Here is a 20,829-nt window from a genome sequence, read left to right as displayed (position 1 = left end):
GCGGTTCAAATAAAAGATCGCCACATTTATGAGAATCTTATCACGACGCGGCCTCTTATCTCTGCGCCCCCCTCCATACCCCCCTTATCCCCCTTGGCCGCTTATCATAATCACAACTTCACCCCATGCAGTATTCCTGGGTAGATTACGGAAATCAATTTAAACTCTGACGTAGGCAAAGTGTCCACTCGGATGAGTGAACTTCATTATGGAAGCTAGATAGCTTAAGGTTGAAGTGCACTCACTCACTCGAGTTGAAAGGCTTGACTTGATTGAAATTAAATGTGAAATATTTAAGCAGAGTAGGTTTTATCGCCACAGGCAAAAATATGGGAAGCTAAGTACTCCGGCCCTTTTGATGCGATCAAAGTAAAGAAAAAAGTGTTAGGTAATTATCATTAATTTTATAACGGCAATGTTATCATATAAGTAATATCTGCAAATATTATGAGAATATTAAACAACAAAATTCTCGGAATTATGTGTAACACTAAAACACACAAAAAATATATTGCGTTTGCATATCTCAAGCCAAGTTATGAGGAAATCGAAATGAAGAGGTATTTTTTCAAACTTAGTTTAATCTTTTTGCTAAAGATATATTCGATGTAAAAAGTAAGCAAACATTAGACCTTTCTTTCTTCTAATCATTTTTTCAATTAGTTTTTCAAAGTAGGTTGGGTGTTTACAAGGGGTGGGTCGTAAAGTTTACTTACCAACGTGCCAATCGGCCATTTTTAGCCATCGTTGCCCAATGATTTGATAGCAGTGCATTTTATTGAATGCCTGCTCGCTTTTAGCATGGCCATAAAGAGGGAAGAATTTTAATCAAGGCACCGAAACGGGGATTACGCCATCAACCCTCATCGCATGTCCTTGCGAGGGGATGCTGTTTAGGGGATGCAGCATCTGCGGTGGATGATTGTTGCCTTAAATTGGTGCAGAGCCGCAGGGGTTGAGCAGTTCATAATGTCCATCCGAAGGTCTAATTGGTTGCTTTCAATTCCGAGTAGTATCTGCATTGTTCGTGATAAACATTTATTATACCGGCTTCTGTTGAGGATACTCGTGATCTTGTAATCTCTTTTTATTGCATACTGCAGATACGACCCTTTGGGGATCCAAAAACAAAAGATATAACTTCTATGGGCAAGTATTTCGTTTATTCCATTAACTATCATTGCGATCTTTCATAGGACTAAACTTATGAGAATTTACACGTCCTAAAAAAACAATCCACATTCCATAGTTTGGCCTTAGCAGTCACTTTCGCACTCGTATTGCACCTAGAGTTTTTCCAACTCTATCCTTATAAAAACCACAGGTCTATATACAACGTACGTACTATATACAAATAGTTAAAACTACGCTTGTTTATGTACAAGAGTCTACTTAATACCGTCCGGGTACCTATATACAATAAGCCGGGCTCTTGAGGCCCGTTTAGTTTTTTAAAGCGATCCCACTTTCTCCATTAAATACCAGGGCAGGAACACGGAGACGGCCACCACAGCCACACAGGTGGCGCACATGGCCACTGTCGCCGAGAGATTGGTCATCGAGAAGTGATCCTCTTTGTCCTCCAGCTCCTCATGAGGATGCCTCTCGAACTCCAGGACCTCGACGTCCAAGCGAAAACGGACTTTCGACTCCGGAGAGTCCTTGCGCCACACCAAATGGCCAGAGGACTCGCGGCGCTCCAGGCTCCATTTCGGATCGTGGACTGCGAAGTAAATTAAGAAAATAGAGGCTTAGATATTTAGATAAATAATAGAAGGTCATAAACGTCTATTTATCAGTGCAATACGAAAAAATCTGAAAAACTTGCAATACAATTTTGTATATAATTATTTTTATGAGCTTTAATCAACGAAAAAAAGTATTTGACAAAACTTTGTATACAACAATTCTACATCAGATAGCTAAATTTATATACCCATAAGTATGCTATAAATATTATTCTTGAGCATTGCGTCAATCTGATCGTGACATTGCGATTGAAAGTGGTAAAACAGCTATTTTTAAAATTATCGCTTCCACATGAAAGCGATCTGTCTACAAAGTATTATATCCACTCTGTTGCCAAGTTAATTGATTTAATTTAAATACTTACCTGATCCAGTCATTCTGCCGTTTTGGGAGTAAGTTCAATTCGAAACCCTGAAATGACACAAAAAATATCATTGAATAAATTAAGTGAATAATACTGCTCATATAGACACCGATTAAATGAAACGTTTGCTATTGCACTGCGGAAAAGTTCTGAGTAATCAAACGTTCTAGGTGAAGTACGACGACCAACTAATTAGCATTCCAGGCACACGATCAATTAGTGCTCACACTTCCCGACATTCGAAATTAAAATGGAACACGGCGGCTAAGTTGCTGACCCTGTCCTTCCATCGCTCAAATGAATAAATTGGTGGCTATATCATAATTTCCCATATAATGAATACTTTTTATTTGATATTCCATTAACCCGGCGTGAGTTCGCATAGACTTTAGTGGCCTGAAATTCCGGCCAGTTAAGAACCTCGTACCTGTACATATGTATTGACATGTGGGGAAGACGACACCTGACTTTTCACTTATCCCTTGTTTTTTTCATGAGAAAAAAAAGTGGTGCCACACGAGGGCAAAACCAAAAAATCAATCACGCTGGACATTTTGTACTGGTGGAAAGTGAGTTTTTATCACATGGGGTATTTAAGTAATCAATACTTGTAAATATTGCAAATTTGATAAGCACTAAACGAGCGAGTGACCAGGAAATTAACAAAGAATTGCTTATCTAACTCTTGGACTTTATTGTGTCACTTTTAGCAATTTATTTTCATTTTGCTTTGTGGCAAATTATTTTTAGTCAAACCATTTCCGTAGACTTGTAAATTTACAATTGCGTAAGTTCCTTGAACCGTGATTATATATTTTTAATAAAAAGCAAACCTTGCCTTCACGCGGATATCCGAACGATAGGCTTTCAATGGCGAAAAACAGAACGATAAGTGATGGACTTTAAATTAATTTACCACTATCCTTATCTTTTGGCTCCAATGTTTTGACTAATATTCAAATTTCGAGGAAGTCTTTTTGGGATAAAAACATATGCGACTGGATGACGCAAAACCGGGGGAACAAAACATAAATAAACGCAAACAAAGAGGCAACAAACAAATTGAAATTTTTGACGTATTTATTTCGAATACCCTGCTATACTGAACAATTATTTTTTTAGATTGCTCTTGCAGTTGAAAAAGGGAAATAAATCAAAATTGGCAAAATAAAAATATGAGTATCTGATTGTGTTTGGAGAACATAAACAAGTCAATGCGCCCTGCTGTTAAGAGGTATTCCAGAGTCGCTACACATGGCTCGGTTCGTTTTTGAATGCGGTTTTTGCATATTTAACGTGGAGCTCGTATTCCGAAATGACATCGAGAAAGGTCGCAGCGCCAAATTAGCATTCCACGCATTGTAGACCGCTGCCCTTGAAATCCGGCATTACGACAGCTTACAAAACCGATTCTCCCGGTTCCAAACGATCTATTTCATTATCTGGAGACTTTCAATATCCAAAACAGCACGGGAAACGAAACCTATTTGCTCATTTGGAGAGCACTCGGTGCGAAAGTGCCTAATATTTACCGACTCACTTTCGAAGCACTATACTGCATTGGTCTCTACCCGGTCCGATCAGTTTTTTTTTAAGATTTTAGCACCTTTAGCCACCGAATGATAAACTTCAGCGATTGCCGCACGTTCGACACGGAAAGTGATCGTTCTATGGCGATTTGCGAGTCAGACTGGGCTTTTTTACTGGACTTTGGTCAGCGATTCGATGCGATTCTTTGTGAGTGTACAAGTAGTAGTACGCATATCTGCAATAATACACCGCTTACACACGATCGTTTTTGCATGGCATAAAGTCCCCTACGATCCAGTGTATTGGTGTTTTTAATTGGTTTTCCTATTTTTGTTGCTGCTGCGGTCCGATAAGATTCACAAAGAAACGGCAACGTCAGCTGAGCACTTTTAATCAATGAACTCACACAGCGCACTCACTCGTCCCACAGATGCCCATTTCCACTTGAGTTCGGCCACAGTGGTCCCTCGCTAGTGGCGACCCCAAAGGAAAGAGTGTCACGGCTGGCCGTCTTGACATTTTAAGCTTTGCTAGCCGAAAACCTGATTTGGCCAATGCCACTTTTATGCACATCCACATGCACGGATTACGCAAGCCACGCTCCACTGTTTCACAGTAAAGCCGCCAAGTCAGTAAAATAGTTAGTTAGTTTCCACAAGTGCGAATCGCGCAATCCGACACAAATCGGCATTCAAATTCACCGGGAGGTAAACACGCGCCTGCGATAAGAGTGAAGACCTCTTTCGTTGGAACTGATATTGATGTATGGTTGTAGTATGTATGTATGGTATGGCCTGCTGTTGCTCATCGTATGTTGTCACTTAATCAATAAATATGTGGGGTCTGTCGCACAGAGAGAAATTATGCTCCACTAAACCAAGTAATCACATTGAAAACGAATTTGGCTTAGAGCAACTTATCCGAAACCAGTTTTAAACACTTTGCCCTCATTTGATTGCGAAGAATTAGTTACTAGACAACTTGTATGCGAATATTAATAGTATAAAAAACTGTACAGCTTAAAAATATACAAACTGAAATAGTTAAATTAATAATGTTAAGTGATTTATGTGTACATATCTATGTGTGATAATTTAACTATAAATGTTCACGAGTTGGAGCCAAATGCATATGTATTACTTTTTTAAAAAATGAAATACAAATGGAATGTTAAATTATGTAATTTTAAACATATTCTTTACACAATAATATAATATAAATAAAATTTTGTTCACTTCATGACACATTAGTACTGCAGCTATTGGTTTTTTCCCTGTGTTACAATCGATTTGATGGTTGTTTGGGGGGTGATGCCACTGGCAACCCGAGTAATCAATAACAAACTAAATTTAGTATTTGCTATGCTCGCATGTTCAATTGCATATTTATGTAAACCCAGACGTGTTTTTGTTATTACCGCTGCGATTTGCAACTCGAGGCCAAGCGCCGCTCGAGAATTGGACAACAGCTGTAGTCGTGCACCGCCACGAAAATAACACTCACACTCGTCGCACACACTCGAAAAGTCGATTCAATTCGATTCGACTCGATTCGGATCGATCTTGCTGAGCTTTTGCCGCGTGTAGGCCGCGCCGAACTATTGGGGTCTAGAGCGTGGAGCTGACTGCCGACCACTGGCCCACTCGCCGTGCTCCATTCCAGCCCCAGCGGTACGAGACCAGAGTAACATAGTACCAGGCAGCTTTACGAGCGGTATTGCTGAGAGCGAAAGTCCGCCGGGGGCTCGCCCCTCCGAGTTCCACTATATCGTCTAGTGGAATCGCCTACTAGTGCTGCCGTTTGGTCTCTCTCGACTGCGAGTGCTCGTGGGTAAATTAACTTAATGAATGAGTGAATCGAATCGAAGCTTGGGGTAAGAGCCAAAGATGTCAGCCTAGACAGTGACGATCAGTGTGTAAGGTGTAACTACAGTCAAGCCTCTGTAGTGAGCATTAATAGTAAACTTTGATTACCAGCAAAATAAAAATAAACATAACTGGGGCCGTGCTGTAAGACTAGATTAAAGTCACATAATCAACATATTTTCACGTTTTCCTTCTGTTTCCGCCTGCATGTCGAAATCAGCACAATCGGTCAACTGAGCTCTAAATGAACAAACAAGTAAATAAAAGTGATTTATATTGCAAGGAGCAATTATTTTAGCTATATTATACATATATTATATCCAGCGAAATAACATGGACGAATTGTTCCCAGCCACGTAAGGTAATACAAAGTTCCAGAGTTTGATAAAAGAGATAAGAAAGAACACCTTAAACCCTCTTACCGAAAGTACTCCTAACTTGATAAGTAGTTCGGTAAACCAATATCTAAGAAGTATACCAAGCGTTCAGCAAAACTAACACACCATCTCCGTAGATAATTCCGTGGAAGAGTATCAGCATCAACAAAGGAAAAACAATAGAGATTTCTTCCTCATACCTTACTTTGTTGTTCTCGACTTGCAAGTACATATGTATGTGCATTCACACTTACTAATCTGAACGAGTAATTTTACACAGAAAAAAAACGTTTATTAATAAACTTAAATGGGAAATTATATTTGAATTACTATAAAATTGTGGTAGTAAAAATACTTAACCTATTTAAATTTCCAACAGTGCTTTTTTCGAGTGTACTTTGAGTGCGTTGGGTGATTGTGACCACCGAGATGACAATTGTTTCAATACACTCACATATTCGGGTATGTGTTTGCTTGAGGAGCGGAAGATCCAGATAATCTGCGCGGAGCGAGAGTCAAGTGTCATTTTCCCCTCAGTCTACCACAGACGTTGGACCAAAATAAATACCATCCGGCGGAGTCCCGATCCCGATTGGAATACACAGAGATTAGGATCAGCTGCCAGTTATGTAGATCTACGCCGTTATGTCTGGAACATCGACCTCTGAACGCTCCAACTCCGAAGACAGGTAGTAGATAGGCATCCAAAAATCCACGTTATGGCCATAATATCCCGCTTCCAGCCCGTCGAATCCCTGCCTAACGGAGGTGCTCAGGAATTGTGCCAATATCCAGTCGCTGGAGAGCTTGAACTACGAATATAACGACGTTCTGCTGACCGAATCCAACGAGGGGAAGATGATTACGCCGAATCCGTACTCCTTTAGCGGCAACATTTCCATCAGCAGTGGTCCAAGTGAAGATGTTTCATTTACGGAAAGCATCCTGGAGGACAACGGACGCATTTCGCTGGCCTATGAGAACCTGAAGACAATTCCGCGGCGACTGGCCGACAAATTCGCAGCGCAGACCAAGTTTCTCGATTTGAGTCACAATGACTTCCGAAATCTGCGATTTCTCTCCTTTTTCGAGGATCTGGACACTTTAATCCTGGACCGCAACGTAAACCTGGACATAAACACTTTTCCCTATTTGCCGAGCTTAAGGATCCTGTGGTGATTACCCTGAATCTCGCATAAAATGGTCCACGCAATAACATCTATAGTATTCGTCTTGCAGGATCAACAATTGCGATATAGCAAATATAACCGACTGGATACACCGCATCGAACGGCAGTGTCCTGCGCTGGATCAGCTCTCTTGCATGGGAAATCCTGGCATCCGCACAGTTTTCGGGGGCCAAGGACCCCGCGAGTATATACTACAGGTGCTTCCCCAGCTAAAATATCTCGATGGGCTTCCGACCAGCAGGAGTGCAGTTCATGCGACGCTGTCTTCCTCACAAGGACAGGGTCCAGACTCCACCAGCAATTCGGAGAAGCCTCCACCCGCATCCGCACTCACTTTCAAGGACATCTTCCGGCCAAAGCATTCCAGAAAATCGCACAGCGGACGGATGTACCGCAATGGCTCCTCCACAAATTGAAGTAATATGCCGAAGGACGGAGGGGTATTCCACTGATTGCATTCTGTCCCATTGTTGGACTATTTTTAACCGTCCGCTGGATTATCAGCGCTGCCCTCGCTGCCCTGCAGTCGTCGATTGCACCTACAGTGCTATGCAAGTAAATATGCATATGGTTATTTCCATGTACGTATATAAATTTGCAATCGTATGGCGATGGACACGCACAAGCCTAGTGAGAATTAATCTAGTGCATTAAAGCAATTTTTACAATAATAAGAGTCAATGACCTCAGCGAATAGTCAAGTAAACAAACGTATACCATAGGCACCATCTTCAGAATAAATGTTCTTCGTCTTATTCTGAATGTCGTTCAGTGCCCGATTAATTTTTCGGATGTAAACACATGGGCACGAGTTGATATTGTTTAAAAACTTGAGGCCAGCCAAAAGATAAAAAGTAAGCAGTTCATTGCGTTTAATCTAAATTTATTACAGGACTATTTTTGCCTACCTCAATAATAAATGTTTTAAATTATCCGGTTTCAATGCCGTCAACAATACTAGACCACCAAAAACAGTTGCTTGGACTGACTATAAAATTGTTCCTTTGATTGTTTATCTATGTAACTTGCTTAAAGAACAGAAACTGGAAACCCACTTCTGAGGATATTTGGAACCATTACATTCTGGCATCTATTGCACAAATTAGTAGTGCTTATATTGGTCAATTCGATTTGATTTCCAGGTTTCCAAAGGCAGCCTCCAAGGGTACAATCGTTTGTTTTGACAAAAGTTGTTCAAGGGCCCATTGACTTAACTTTTGCAGCTCCTTCCGCTTGGAGCTCACGGCTCGGGAGTTGTCTAAATGGTTGCAGCACAGGTAAATGCCATAAAGGGCCCTCAAGTTATGCGGATTAAGCTTCAGGGCCTGCGAATAGTAGGTGCGAGCCGATTCCATATTCTCGATGCCACCCTGAAAGAAAATTACTTCATGAGATGGACTTTATTAGGGTTTAGCGGGGTTATATAGCTCACCATTGTGTACCGTATTTCCGCCAAGCGCTGGTGTATTAGATGGCTATGGGGGTTGTGCAGCAAAACCTCCTCCATGCAGAAGGCAGCTTTGCCAAACTCGCCCTCAGCCAGATACATGTTGCACAGCTCGTGCCATGCCTCCTGGTCAGACATAAACCTGAAGGAATATTACATATTTATGAGATTGTCGTACATGATAAGATAAGGAGTTATGTCTAGCAACCGGATGCCGGAACTAATTCGGTTCCTTTCTTCCAAAAATCCCCTCAACTTAGCCTTCTTACTTCTTCAGATACTCGTTGAGCTCCTTGATGGCCTCCAGGCGACGACCACGGGCCTTGAGGATGGCGATCTTGCGCTTCCTGGGCGCGGCATTTGTCTCGTCCTTAGCAATGATTGCGTCCAGGACCTCGTCGGCCTCATCGTACTGCTCCAGAGCCTCGTAGCGCATCGCTTTGAACTTCATCACGCGCAGGCTGCCCGGGAACTCAAGGGCCAACTGCTTGGTGCACTCGGTGGCGATGTCAAAGCGAGCCGTATCCAACGCCGCGATGATCACCTGCTCCAGGATGAGATGCCGTTCGTTGCCGGTCTTGTGAACCTTGTCCTCCAGCACAGCTACCCACAGCTGGACCACCTCCTCGCTGTGGCGACCTGTCTCCTCACGCCACGTTCTGAATTGATCCCGCACATCTGGAAGGATGAACATACGATTATGATACGGCACTTTTCATTCATGGCCCCATTTTTTGGGTCCACGGAAAACCGGACGATTGTGAGCAACCCATTGACGTGGTCTGCACTCGTTTGGAGCCTGGAAAGGCTGAAAACTCACCCGACCAGCTCATCTTCTCATAATCTAACGACATATTCACTCAGGCGGACTCAAATATAACATCAATTTAACTTAATTTTCCAATTGTAATCTTTAACTGGTGATTTCCTTCCTGGCAAAATAAAAGTGTGGCAGCGTAATGAGCCGTTAGATTATACCAAATAACAGTGGCGTGGCGCTGCCAACCTGCTTTTTGAATATCGTAACACTCTACTCTACAGTAAGACGATATTCTTGATTTGTTGATAAGTTTGTAAAGTAAGACGTCCCTGACCCAATGAATTATATATATAATTTCCTCTCATCTGCATACATAAGTAAACGAGAAGGTATTATAACTGAGGGTAGATAGGTCATAAATAGGATAAAATAGAATAAATAGGATAAATACGGTAAAATTGAGCGCACCTAGGTGCCTCCCTCGTGGTACGCCAGATATGTACAAGATCGGTACAAGAAAAACCATTTTTATAGAGTACCATTTGCGTCCTGCCATTCAAATAACTTAAATTCCAATTCAAAAGATCAACCGGGAAACCTAATAAGTTTAGATTCCTATTGGATAATTAAGAGAGTCATATGGTTTACTAAAGTTAGTATATATGACTTATTTTTTAAAGTTATTTTGTTATAATAGACCTACAAAAAATTTGATACAAAAATATGTGACAAAGAAGTTTCGAAATTTCTCCCACGCACTCCCCCTATCGGAAGAGTTCTCCCTTGTCAGTTTTTCAACAATTTATGTTATTTACAAGGCAAAACAATTCTTAAAATTAAATTGTTCCACCTAACATCATTAACACTTTCGATTCGACTTAATTCGGATCGATCTTGCTGAGCTTTTGCCGCGTGTAGGCCGCGCCGAACTATTGGGGTCTAGAGCGTGGAGCTGACTGCCGACCACTGGCCCACTCGCCGTGCTCCATTCCAGCCCCAGCGGCACGAGACCAGAGTAACATAGTACCAGGCAGCTTTACGAGCGGTATTGCTGAGAGCGAAAGTCCGCCGGGGGCTCGCCCCTCCGAGTTCCACTATATCGCCTAGTGGAATCGCCTACTAGTGCTGCCGTTTGGTCTCTCTCGACTGCGAGTGCTCGTGGGTAAATTAACTTAATGAATGAGTGAATCGAATCGAAGCTTGGGGTAAGAGCCGAAGATGTCAGCCTAGACAGTTACGATCAGTGTGTAAGGTGTAACTACAGTCAAGCCCATTAATAGTAAACTTTGATAACCAGCTAAATAAAAATAAACATAACTGGGGCTGTGCTGTGTAAGACTAGATTAAAGTCACATAATCAACATATTTTCACGTTTTCCTTCTGTTTCCGCCTGCATGTCGAAATCAGCACAATCGGTCAACTGAACTCTAAATGAACAAACAAGTAAATAAAAGTGATTTATATTGCAAGGAGCAATTATTTTAGCTATATTATACATATATTATATCCAGCGAAATAACATGGACGAATTGTTCCCAGCCACGTAAGGTAATACAAAGTTCCAGAGTTTGATAAAAGAGATAAGAAAGAACACCTTAAACCCTCTTACCGAAAGTACTCCTAACTTGATAAGTAGTTCGGTAAACCAATATCTAAGAAGTATACCAAGCGTTCAGCAAAACTAACACACCATCTCCGTAGATAATTCCGTGGAAGAGTATCAGCATCAACAAAGGAAAAACAATAGAGATTTCTTCCTCATACCTTACTTTGTTGTTCTCGACTTGCAAGTACATATGTATGTGCATTCACACTTACTAATCTGAACGAGTAATTTTACACAGAAAAAAAAAAGTTTATTAATAAGCTTATTTCAAAGTAAATGGGAAATTATAATTGAATTACTATAAAATTTTGGCGGTAAAGATTCGTAACCTATTTAAATTTCCTACAGTGATTTTTCGAGTGTACTTTGAGTGCGTTGGGTGATTGTGACCACCGAGATGACAATTGTTTCAATACACTCACATATTCGGGTATGTGTTTGCTTGGGGAGCGGAAGATCCAGATAATCTGCGCGGAGCGAGAGTCAAGTGTCATTTTCCCCTCAGTCTACCACAGACGTTGGACCAAAATAAATACCATCCGGCGGAGTCCCGATCCCGATTGGAATACACAGAGATTAGGATCAGCTGCCAGTTATGTAGATCTACGCCGTTATGTCTGGAACATCGACCTCTGAACGCTCCAACTCCGAAGACAGGTAGTAGATAGGCATCAAAAAATCCACATTATGGCCATAATATCCCGCTTCCAGCCCGTCGAATCCCTGCCTAACGGAGGTGCTCAGGAATTGTGCCAATATCCAGTCGCTGGAGAGCTTGAACTACGAATATAACGACGTTCTGCTGACCGAATCCAACGAGGGGAAGATGATTACGCCGAATCCGTACTCCTTTAGCGGCAACATTTCCATCAGCAGTGGTCCAAGTGAAGATGTTTCATTTACGGAAAGCATCCTGGAGGACAACGGATGCATTTCGCTGGCCTATGAGAACCTGAAGACAATTCCGCGGCGACTGGCCGACAAATTCGCAGCGCAGACCAAGTTTCTCGATTTGAGTCACAATGATTTCCGAAATCTGCGATTTCTCTCCTTTTTCGAGGATCTGGACACTTTAATCCTGGACCGCAACGTAAACCTGGACATAAACACTTTTCCCTACTTGCCGAGCTTAAGGATCCTGTGGTGATTACCCTGAATCTTGCATAAAATGGTCCACGCAATAACATCTATAGTATTCGTCTTGCAGGATCAACAATTGCGATATAGCAAATATAACCGACTGGATACACCGCATCGAACGGCAGTGTCCTGCGCTGGATCAGCTCTCTTGCATGGGAAATCCTGGCATCCGCACAGTTTTCGGGGGCCAAGGACCCCGCGAGTATATACTACAGGTGCTTCCCCAGCTAAAATATCTCGATGGGCTTCCGACCAGCAGGAGTGAAGTTCATGCGACGCTGTCTTCCTCACAAGGACAGGGTCCAGACTCCACCAGCAATTCGGAGAAGCCTCCACCCGCATCCGCACTCACTTTCAAGGACATATTTCGGCCAAAGCATTCCAGAAAATCGCACAGCGGACGGATGTACGGCAACGGCTCCTCCACAAATTGAAGTAATATTCCGAAGGAGGGAGGGGTATTCCACTTATTGCATTCTGTCCCATTGTTGGACTATTTTTAACCGTCCGCTGGATTATCAGCGCTGCCCTCGCTGCCCTGCAGTCGTCGATTGCACCTACAGTGCTATGCAAGTAAATATGCATATGGTTATTTCCATGTACGTATATAAATTTGCAATCGTATGGCGATGGACACGCACAAGCCTAGTGAGAATTAATCTAGTGCATTAAAGCAATTTTTACAATAATAAGAGTCAATGACCTCAGCGAATAGTCAAGTAAACAAACGTATACCATAGGCACCATCTTCAGAATAAATGTTCTTCGTCTTATTCTGAATGTCGTTCAGTGCCCGATTAATTTTTCGGATGTAAACACATGGGCACGAGTTGATATTGTTTAAAAACTTGAGGCCAGCCAAAAGATAAAAAGTAAGCAGATCATTGCGTTTAATCTAAATTTATTACAGGACTATTTTTGCCTACCTCAATAATAAATGTTTTAAATTATCCGGTTTCAATGCCGTCAACAATACTAGACCACCAAAAACAGTTGCTTGGACTGACTATAAAATTGTTCCTTTGATTGTTTATCTATGTAACTTGCTTAAAGAACAGAAACTGGAAACCCACTTCTGAGGATATTTGGAACCATTACATTCTGGCATCTATTGCACAAATTAGTATTGCTTATATTGGTCAATTCGATTTGATTTCCAGGTTTCCAAAGGCAGCCTCCAAGGGTACAATCGTTTGTTTTGACAAAAGTTGTTCAAGGGCCCACTGACTTAACTTTTGCAGCTCCTTCCGCTTGGAGCTCACGGCTCGGGAGTTGTCTAAATGGTTGCAGCACAGGTAAATGCCATAAAGGGCCCTCAAGTTATGCGGATTAAGCTTCAGGGCCTGCGAATAGTAGGTGCGAGCCGATTCCATATTCTCGATGCCACCCTGAAAGAAAATTACTTCATGAGATGGACTTTATTAGGGTTTAGCGGGGTTATATAGCTCACCATTGTGTACCGTATTTCCGCCAAGCGCTGGTGTATTAGATGGCTATGGGGGTTGTGCAGCAAAACCTCCTCCATGCAGAAGGCAGCTTTGCCAAACTCGCCCTCAGCCAGATACATGTTGCACAGCTCGTGCCATGCCTCCTGGTCAGACATAAACCTGAAGGAATATTACATATTTATGAGATTGTCGTACATGATAAGATAAGGAGTTATGTCTAGCAACCGGATGCCGGAACTAATTCGGTTCCTTTCTTCCAAAAATCCCCTCAACTTAGCCTTCTTACTTCTTCAGATACTCGTTGAGCTCCTTGATGGCCTCCAGGCGACGACCACGGGCCTTGAGGATGGCGATCTTGCGCTTCCTGGGCGCGGCATTTGTCTCGTCCTTAGCAATGATTGCGTCCAGGACCTCGTCGGCCTCATCGTACTGCTCCAGAGCCTCGTAGCGCATCGCTTTGAACTTCATCACGCGCAGGCTGCCCGGGAACTCAAGGGCCAACTGCTTGGTGCACTCGGTGGCGATGTCAAAGCGAGCCGTATCCAACGCCGCGATGATCACCTGCTCCAGGATGAGATGCCGTTCGTTGCCGGTCTTGTGAACCTTGTCCTCCAGCACAGCTACCCACAGCTGGACCACCTCCTCGCTGTGGCGACCCGTCTCCTCACGCCACGTTCTGAATTGATCCCGCACATCTGGAAGGATGATCATACGATTATGATATGGCACTTTTCATTCATGGCCTTATTTTTTGGGTCCACGGAAAACCGGACGATTGGGAGCAACCCACTGACGTGGTCTGCACCCGTTTGGAGCCTGGAAAGGCTTAAAACTCACCCGTCCAGCTCATCTTCTCATAATCTAGCGACATATTCACTTAGGCGGTCTCAAATATCTCATCAATTTAACTTAATTTTCTAATTGCAATCTTTAACTGGCGATTTCCTTCCTGGCAAAATAAAAGTGTGGCAGCGTAATGAGCCGTTAGATTATACCAAATAACAGTGGCGTGGCGCTGCCAACCTACTTTTGAATATCGTAAAGTCTAGAAATTAAGTCAAATGTAAAATTTTTAACCTTCTTAATATAATTCTAAAAGAAAAGTTTTTCTACATAGACCTGTTTCCGATATTTGCAAGGTAATACTTCTGAAATACTTTTAGGTTCTTGCAAAGGATTTTTAGATGCATTTTTTTACTATGCATTACTTTTTCATTTTAACAGATTTCTAAAGCAAGGGCAGATTTGAAAAGCGCGCCAACGAAAACATGAATCATTATGGTGTTTCCTCCAGCTACGGTCACACTAGCAACTCAAATAATTGTGGTACCGTCAACAAAAGCAGAGGCTCTCGTGTTCTCCGGGTATTAAAGCCGTGGAATCGGGCAGTGCCGCATGCGGTGCTGTGTTTAATTTTCCCAACTCCCAACAGATCCGGAAGCAGTTCGAACATGGGTCCGCCAAAGCAGCTGAAACGAACCTTTCTTGGCTTCGACTTGAGCACGCAAAAGGTGAGAACTGGAACTGCCTACGTAGTATCTTTGCATCTGAGATGTGGAGGCGTCTCCAAACCGACCACATCTGGGCCAACTGCGTGCGAATAGTGTTACTGGAAAAGGTCAAACGGAACTCGGGAACCTGTTAGCCCTTGAAACACAAACTACTCTTATCAGTTGCGGTGACCGGGGCTCGTTTCTCGCTTATCTGCTAAAGACGCGAGCGCCAACCGATTTAACTATTATGGTTTGATTATTGAAATTCATGTTCGGAGGTATTGGCCCCCACCATTATCTTAATAGAGCCGCAATAACTTTCACAATCCCTGAATGACGCTAGCGGTGACTCCTAGTTGCCCTCTGTGTTTGATCGTTATTTTCGAGGTGTGTCTCCATATCGCTAATTGCTGCCCCACTTACTCCTCTCAGCTCAAAGCCGTCCTGCTGGGCTCCAGCTTGGAGGTGGTTGCCGCGGCGGAAGTTAAATTCGACACCGATTTGCCGGAGTTCCGGACCACCGGAGGAGCCAACGCTGGAATTATCAAAAATGAGTGAGTCTGCTTCACCACTATCCATTACTCCAATTGAAGATTTTAGTGGGATGATTGTTTTTGTAAAGCAAATAGTGTAATATATTTTACGTTTGTATATCTTGCGCTGTGGGGTATTTGTCCGATAAAACTTAGGGCCCTATTTCAGGCAGTTATAGATAAGAAAACTAAATGCAAGTTTTATTACACCAGAATGGGTCTCTATAACTTCAAGTTTTTTCAACATTCCTATAGCAGGGACCATACATACAATAGATACCATTAAATATAAATGTGCTAACCAAGCAAACTTTCTTTAGATACTTTGTACAACCAGTGATGTGGGTGAAGGCGATGGACATTGTCCTGGACCGACTGGTTATGCAGCAGGCGGATCTTAGCACCGTAGCAGCCATCAGTGGCTCCGGACAGCAGCACGGATCACTCTACTGGTCCAAGCATGGAATCAACACGCTGCAAAACCTCGATTCTGAGAAGTTCCTTCACGCACAAATCGACGACTCCGCCTTTGTAGTTAATCGTACTCCGATTTGGATGGACGCCACCACCACCAAACAGTGCCTAGAGATGGAGATGGCTGTTGGTGGCACACTTAACATGGTGGAACTGACGGGCTCCAAGTGCTACGAACGCTTCACGGGTCCCCAAATCCGGAAGATATATCAGCAACGCTGCCACGCCTACGAAGAGGCAAACCGAATCTCATTGGTCAGCAGTTTTATTTCATCGCTATTTCTGGGCTCCGTCGCTCCAATTGACTTCAGTGATGGTTCCGGCATGAATCTGCTGGATATCCGCAAGAAGAACTGGTCCAAAGAATGCCTGAATGTGTGCGCACCCGATCTGGACAAGCGCCTGGACATTCCGGTCAGTCCGAATTCGATTTTAGGCAACGTCTCTCCGTACTTTGTGGAGCGATTTAGTTTTTCGCCCGATTGCAAAGTGGCTGCTAGCACGGGGGACAATCCGTCGGCGCTGTCTGGAATGTTGGTGGGCAGCAGTTGGCTTACCATTTCCCTGGGCACAAGTGACACCTTAATGATGAGCTTGAAGGAGCCGCTAAACTGGGAGGAGGGTCATATACTCTGCCATCCAACGGAAACGGAAGAATTCATGGGTCTTTTATGGTGAATTATTTCTAGGACATTATATCTTAAAATTACTCTATTTAAATGTCCTTTTTTAGTTTTAGAAATGCTTCATTGGTTCGCGAGGAAATGAACAAAAAGACAACCGGCGGCAATTGGGATAAATTCAATGAGTATCTTGACTCCACGCCCCGTGGAAACTTTGGGAACATGGCCGTGCACTTTAACGACATGGAAATCATTCCCAAGGTGCAGGGTATTCTGCGATGGAATAAGGAAATGGATCCCAGTTCCCCGGACGCGGCTAGGGGTGTAATCAAGTAAGTCGGACTGAAAATTTAGCTGTTTTAGACCAGACATGAATGCAATGACTCATAATGAGTTAACAGACATATGTAAATAGTTATTTTTAGAAATGACTTTTTACCAACGTGATCATGTTTTTTGTCGTTTATACTTTTTCTTGATGCCCATTTCCCTTCTACTGAATTCTTTAAAATGAATTATTTTGCTTTACAGATTCAGCTCGCCCCAAATCGAAATTCGCGCCCTTGTTGAAGGCCAGATGCTGCACCACCGGGCTGTGGCTGAAGACCTTGGCTACAAATTCGGACCCGAGACCCAAATCCTTGTCACAGGAGGCGCATCTGTTAACAAATCCATCCTGCAAACAATTGCCGATGTGTTCAATGCTCCCGTCCATATCCAGGTGAGTTTATACCAACTGTTTTGCAAGGCCAAGCAATTCAAGCAACATGTTTCTTGCAGGACGAAGGATATGAGGCCGCCCTACTGGGAGCCGCTTACCGATCCGCCTACGCTCTGTACCTTCAAGAGGCTGGTGAAGAGGAGACGCCTCTCTGCTACCGAGATTATATCCTAAGTCTGACAAGCAACAAGCTGAGCCTTGTATGCGAACCACACAAGGACAGCGATGAAATCTACGCTCCAATGCTACTACGATATCGCGAAATGGCGCACGTCCTGTCCAATCCCAACACATAAACTCTCCGAAAGCCCAACGTAACATTCCAGTTTATACTCCGTACATTCCCGAAATCACAAACTGATTCCTTCTTAAACGTCTCCTGGAATTGACAGAACTTAAGTGCAATTAACAAATTCTGTGATTGACGATTTATTACAAATTTATGCGAAACCATATACAAATAAATTTTTATATATGGCCCACTCCTTATTGTGTCTGGTATGCTTATAATCTTTGATCCGCCTACTTCTTGCGTCCACCACGCTCCTTGACCTGTAAATGCACCGTGGTTCCGTTTACAAGATTGTAAAAAGCCATGGTATTGCTGTCTTTGAAGAACATTCCCTGAAAAATAAGTCATATTGAAATAATAGTTTTCGGAACATTAGTTGTATCTCTTACCTCATAAAATATCTTCTGCTTGGCCGGTGGCATGCCAGTTTCGTCCTGCAGCTTCGTCTTCAGATTGGCAATGGGTTCGGAAAGTGCCATGGTCACGGCAATCATTTGACCATTAAGCTTCCACTCTGATTTGTCGGAATTGGGTACCAAAACCTGAATGGTCACAGGGCTCTGAAAAAATATAAGATGGGTTATATACCAATAGATAACCAGATTTCCAAATTAAACTTACCTTGTGGGTGGCAATGAACTCTGCTTCTGGAATCAGGTTGTCCTCGCTTCGAATCTTTTTAGAAGGCGGCTCCTCCTCCATTATATCCACAGGTGGAGCAGGTGCAATTTGCTGAGGAATTCCACCAGGCTGCATGTTCATGTAGCCTCCACCACCAGCTCCAAACGGCGGTTCTGCAAAATAAAAACGCTAAGCCCTCGAAGCGAGTTGCATTCTATTTGTTACTTACGCATCATGGTTGGACGCAGTTGCATCAGCTGCATCACCGGTTGAGGCTGCTGCGGCGGGTGATGGTGGTGCGACTGGTGAGGTGGCGCCTGCTGATGCGGTGGATGGTGATGATGAGGATTATGATGCCCGTGGTGACCACCTCCGCCGCCTTGGTGGTGTTGACTCTGGCTGGAGTGACTGTGCTGCGACTTGGTTGACGGCTGCGGCGGAGCTGAAAGCGTCGCCTTGTTGCCCACCGGTTTGGGGCCGATTTTCTCCTTCTCCTCGTCGGGCAGCAGTCCCTTCACCTTGTGGATTTGATGAATTTGTTCCTCCAGAGTGATATTTGCACGTGCTGCTCTCGTGGCCGCCTCCACACTGGACGTGTGTCCGTCCCAGGTGACGCGATCGTCTTTCTTGGTCTCCTCTTCGCCGAGCTTCTTACCAATGACGGTCTCCTCGTCGCCTACACCAAAGATATCCGTACGACGCTCAGCAAGTTGCTTGAGACTCGCCTCGATGGCTGTGCCCGCGGCGAACACATTATCTTGATTGATTTTCTCCACAGTATGCTTGTCGCGCTGTTCCACCCAGCGTGGATCCAATAGACCGATTCGCATGTGCTCAGAGACCTTGGAAGCTGGGATCTTTTCTCCAGTAATCGGCGAGATGAGATACTCATCCGTAGGCATTGGCGCCTGCTTCGGTTGCGTTGCTTTGGGATCGTATTTCTTGACCACCACTTTGTCGTGGGTGGGCGGCAGCATTGGCGCCACAGATGGCTGCAGTTTAGTGGTTGGAGTGTCCTCATCACTAGAGGCTTCGTCCATGTCTTGCACCTGCGTGTTGTCTCTCTTGGGGCCAGTCGGCTGGCCATACGACGATACGTTCTTCATTTGTATACCCACACGGTTCTCCATTTGCGAGAGCTTCAGACCGCTGTCCAATAGGTTGTTCGCCTGGGAGTCGCCCTCGTCGTCCGACTCGATCTGCATTTCTGTATCGCCCTCCTCGTCCATTAGACGTTCCTCCATTAGCACACGGGCACCAACCTCGTCGGGATTCGTGGGTGGCGGGAAGTTGCCCGATTCGAATGGCTGATAGTCCACCGTCTCCACCACCACAAAGTCGTGCCAATCGATTTGGGCATAGGCCACGCGCTCCCTTTCGATCTTCTCCTCCTCGCGGCGACGTTGTGCTTCTTGGTGACGCTGCCAGTTGGCCCGATATTTAACATGCTCAAGCACCTGGTTCATGCTGCTCCTGCCCGGTGCGCTCTCGGAGCGCAGTTTTCCCAGCAAATCCTTCGGAGGTATCAAGACCTTGGTATACTGTTCCAGCAACTTGGTGAAGTACTGGAAGAGCGAGTGCTGCGGTCGCAGGAAGTCGAACTGGAAGTTACGCTGCTCGCGGCTCATAAGATTGGTCAGAAACTGTCGGCCATTACGGGCCACAAATTGAGCGGTTAGCTTCACAATGTCCCTGAAAGGATATGGAAGACAATAACACAGCCATTGGAACTTTCTGGCGAGTGGACACTTACAAATCCAGCGCAGAAATGGAAGGCGGATCGGCTATGAACTCGAATTCAGGCGGAGGTTCCTTTGGTACGAACTGCTGCTCCACGACTTGCTTGAGAAGCTCTTGCTGGCGCTGTTGGGCGGCACTGGTCACCGCCAGCTGCTTCATGCTGGCAAGGGCAGTGATACCGGCATCTAAAAGGCATGACGATCTCATGTATAAAAAGGAAGATTAGGGAATTGAACCAAAACACACCATTGCCCTCGCGGAACTCGTTGACCTTGTGTCTGTAGTAGGCGTGATAGGGATCTCCGCCATTCAAGAAGTTAAACTTCGGATTGCCCAGCTCATTTTGTCGGATGCGCGCCTCGAATTCCGGTCCATTGCGAGCCACGAAACTGGCGGTCTTGTCAACGATATCTAATAGTTAAAGCTTTGGTAACTGAGTATGGGAAACGCTAAATGTGTATTATATTAATATATTTTTGATAAAAATGGCTGAAATGAGAAAAAAGTTTGTTTTCTTTTTGGCAAAGGATGCTTCTGACTTCCGGCGGCGGATAGATAATCCCAATGATTGGGCCCGACATCGACTTGGCCTGATCATTGCCAAACTGCTCCTCGTTGGCTTCCGCGTCTAAAGTTGCCATGGCTGGTGAAATCGTCCTCTTTTATTAATAAAATCTGATTGCTTTTTGAGAAACGAGAAAACGCTTGTTTAGCCGAAAATTAGAGGTGGAAGAAATAGGGATGGAACAATCGCCGACAGCGATGGTTGGACTGTTGCCACCGCCATCGATAGTTTTCTTTCATGTTAAGGTGACTCAATAAACGAACTAGTTTCAAGCCGGAACTAGTGAACCA

General features: G+C 44.0%; 7 protein-coding genes across 9 annotated transcripts; 3 read left to right on the top strand and 4 right to left on the bottom strand.

Moving 5' to 3' along the window:
• Nucleotides 1-1,141: 1,141 nt before the first annotated feature.
• LOC117143887 lies at nucleotides 1,142-5,264 on the bottom strand. 3 transcript variants are annotated; one of them, XM_033308787.1, is made up of 3 exons: nucleotides 5,147-5,264; nucleotides 2,114-2,160; nucleotides 1,142-1,723 (listed from the first exon to the last, which is right to left on the bottom strand). In XM_033308787.1, exons 2-3 carry the CDS (start codon nucleotides 2,124-2,126, stop codon nucleotides 1,452-1,454), a joined length of 285 nt encoding a protein of 94 aa, XP_033164678.1. In that variant the 5' UTR covers nucleotides 2,127-2,160; nucleotides 5,147-5,264; the 3' UTR covers nucleotides 1,142-1,451. The 3 variants fall into 3 exon arrangements, with proteins under 3 accessions (XP_033164678.1, XP_033164676.1, XP_033164679.1); XM_033308785.1 differs by having other exon boundaries at nucleotides 5,061-5,263; XM_033308788.1 differs by lacking the exon at nucleotides 5,147-5,264 and adding an exon at nucleotides 3,654-4,422.
• Nucleotides 5,265-6,416: 1,152 nt separating this feature from the next.
• LOC117143886 lies at nucleotides 6,417-7,837 on the top strand. The gene is made up of 3 exons (XM_033308784.1): nucleotides 6,417-6,574; nucleotides 6,629-7,060; nucleotides 7,125-7,837. The coding sequence occupies exons 1-3, from the start codon at nucleotides 6,531-6,533 to the stop codon at nucleotides 7,489-7,491; spliced, it is 843 nt and encodes a 280-aa protein (XP_033164675.1). The 5' UTR covers nucleotides 6,417-6,530; the 3' UTR covers nucleotides 7,492-7,837.
• A 104-nt stretch (nucleotides 7,838-7,941) lies between these two features.
• Nucleotides 7,942-9,486, bottom strand: LOC117143885 (ER membrane protein complex subunit 2-like). Its single transcript, XM_033308783.1, has 4 exons — nucleotides 9,343-9,486; nucleotides 8,792-9,200; nucleotides 8,508-8,664; nucleotides 7,942-8,445 (listed from the first exon to the last, which is right to left on the bottom strand). Exons 1-4 carry the CDS (start codon nucleotides 9,374-9,376, stop codon nucleotides 8,197-8,199), a joined length of 849 nt encoding a protein of 282 aa, XP_033164674.1. The 5' UTR covers nucleotides 9,377-9,486; the 3' UTR covers nucleotides 7,942-8,196.
• A 1,908-nt stretch (nucleotides 9,487-11,394) lies between these two features.
• Nucleotides 11,395-14,454, top strand: LOC117144496. The gene is made up of 4 exons (XM_033309683.1): nucleotides 11,395-11,546; nucleotides 11,601-12,032; nucleotides 12,097-12,901; nucleotides 13,772-14,454. The coding sequence occupies exons 1-3, from the start codon at nucleotides 11,503-11,505 to the stop codon at nucleotides 12,461-12,463; spliced, it is 843 nt and encodes a 280-aa protein (XP_033165574.1). The 5' UTR covers nucleotides 11,395-11,502; the 3' UTR covers nucleotides 12,464-12,901; nucleotides 13,772-14,454.
• Nucleotides 12,914-14,407, bottom strand: LOC117144495 (ER membrane protein complex subunit 2-like). The gene is made up of 4 exons (XM_033309682.1): nucleotides 14,315-14,407; nucleotides 13,764-14,172; nucleotides 13,480-13,636; nucleotides 12,914-13,417 (listed from the first exon to the last, which is right to left on the bottom strand). The coding sequence occupies exons 1-4, from the start codon at nucleotides 14,346-14,348 to the stop codon at nucleotides 13,169-13,171; spliced, it is 849 nt and encodes a 282-aa protein (XP_033165573.1). The 5' UTR covers nucleotides 14,349-14,407; the 3' UTR covers nucleotides 12,914-13,168.
• A 326-nt stretch (nucleotides 14,455-14,780) lies between the features above and the next one.
• Nucleotides 14,781-17,803, top strand: LOC117143293 (xylulose kinase). Its single transcript, XM_033307888.1, has 6 exons — nucleotides 14,781-14,988; nucleotides 15,403-15,524; nucleotides 15,824-16,651; nucleotides 16,711-16,932; nucleotides 17,132-17,321; nucleotides 17,381-17,803. Exons 1-6 carry the CDS (start codon nucleotides 14,929-14,931, stop codon nucleotides 17,615-17,617), a joined length of 1,659 nt encoding a protein of 552 aa, XP_033163779.1. The 5' UTR covers nucleotides 14,781-14,928; the 3' UTR covers nucleotides 17,618-17,803.
• On the bottom strand, nucleotides 17,735-20,720 carry LOC117143292 (splicing factor 3A subunit 1). The gene is made up of 7 exons (XM_033307887.1): nucleotides 20,507-20,720; nucleotides 20,221-20,385; nucleotides 19,988-20,159; nucleotides 18,464-19,926; nucleotides 18,235-18,407; nucleotides 18,003-18,173; nucleotides 17,735-17,945 (listed from the first exon to the last, which is right to left on the bottom strand). Exons 1-7 carry the CDS (start codon nucleotides 20,613-20,615, stop codon nucleotides 17,844-17,846), a joined length of 2,355 nt encoding a protein of 784 aa, XP_033163778.1. The 5' UTR covers nucleotides 20,616-20,720; the 3' UTR covers nucleotides 17,735-17,843.
• Nucleotides 20,721-20,829: the final 109 nt, after the last annotated feature.

This window comes from Drosophila mauritiana, chromosome 3R, assembly GCF_004382145.1.
Source record: "Drosophila mauritiana strain mau12 chromosome 3R, ASM438214v1, whole genome shotgun sequence".
Classification (NCBI taxonomy): domain Eukaryota; kingdom Metazoa; phylum Arthropoda; class Insecta; order Diptera; family Drosophilidae; genus Drosophila; species Drosophila mauritiana.
Note: the sequence above shows the minus strand (reverse complement) of the source record. Positions and strands in the feature narration are given on the sequence as shown.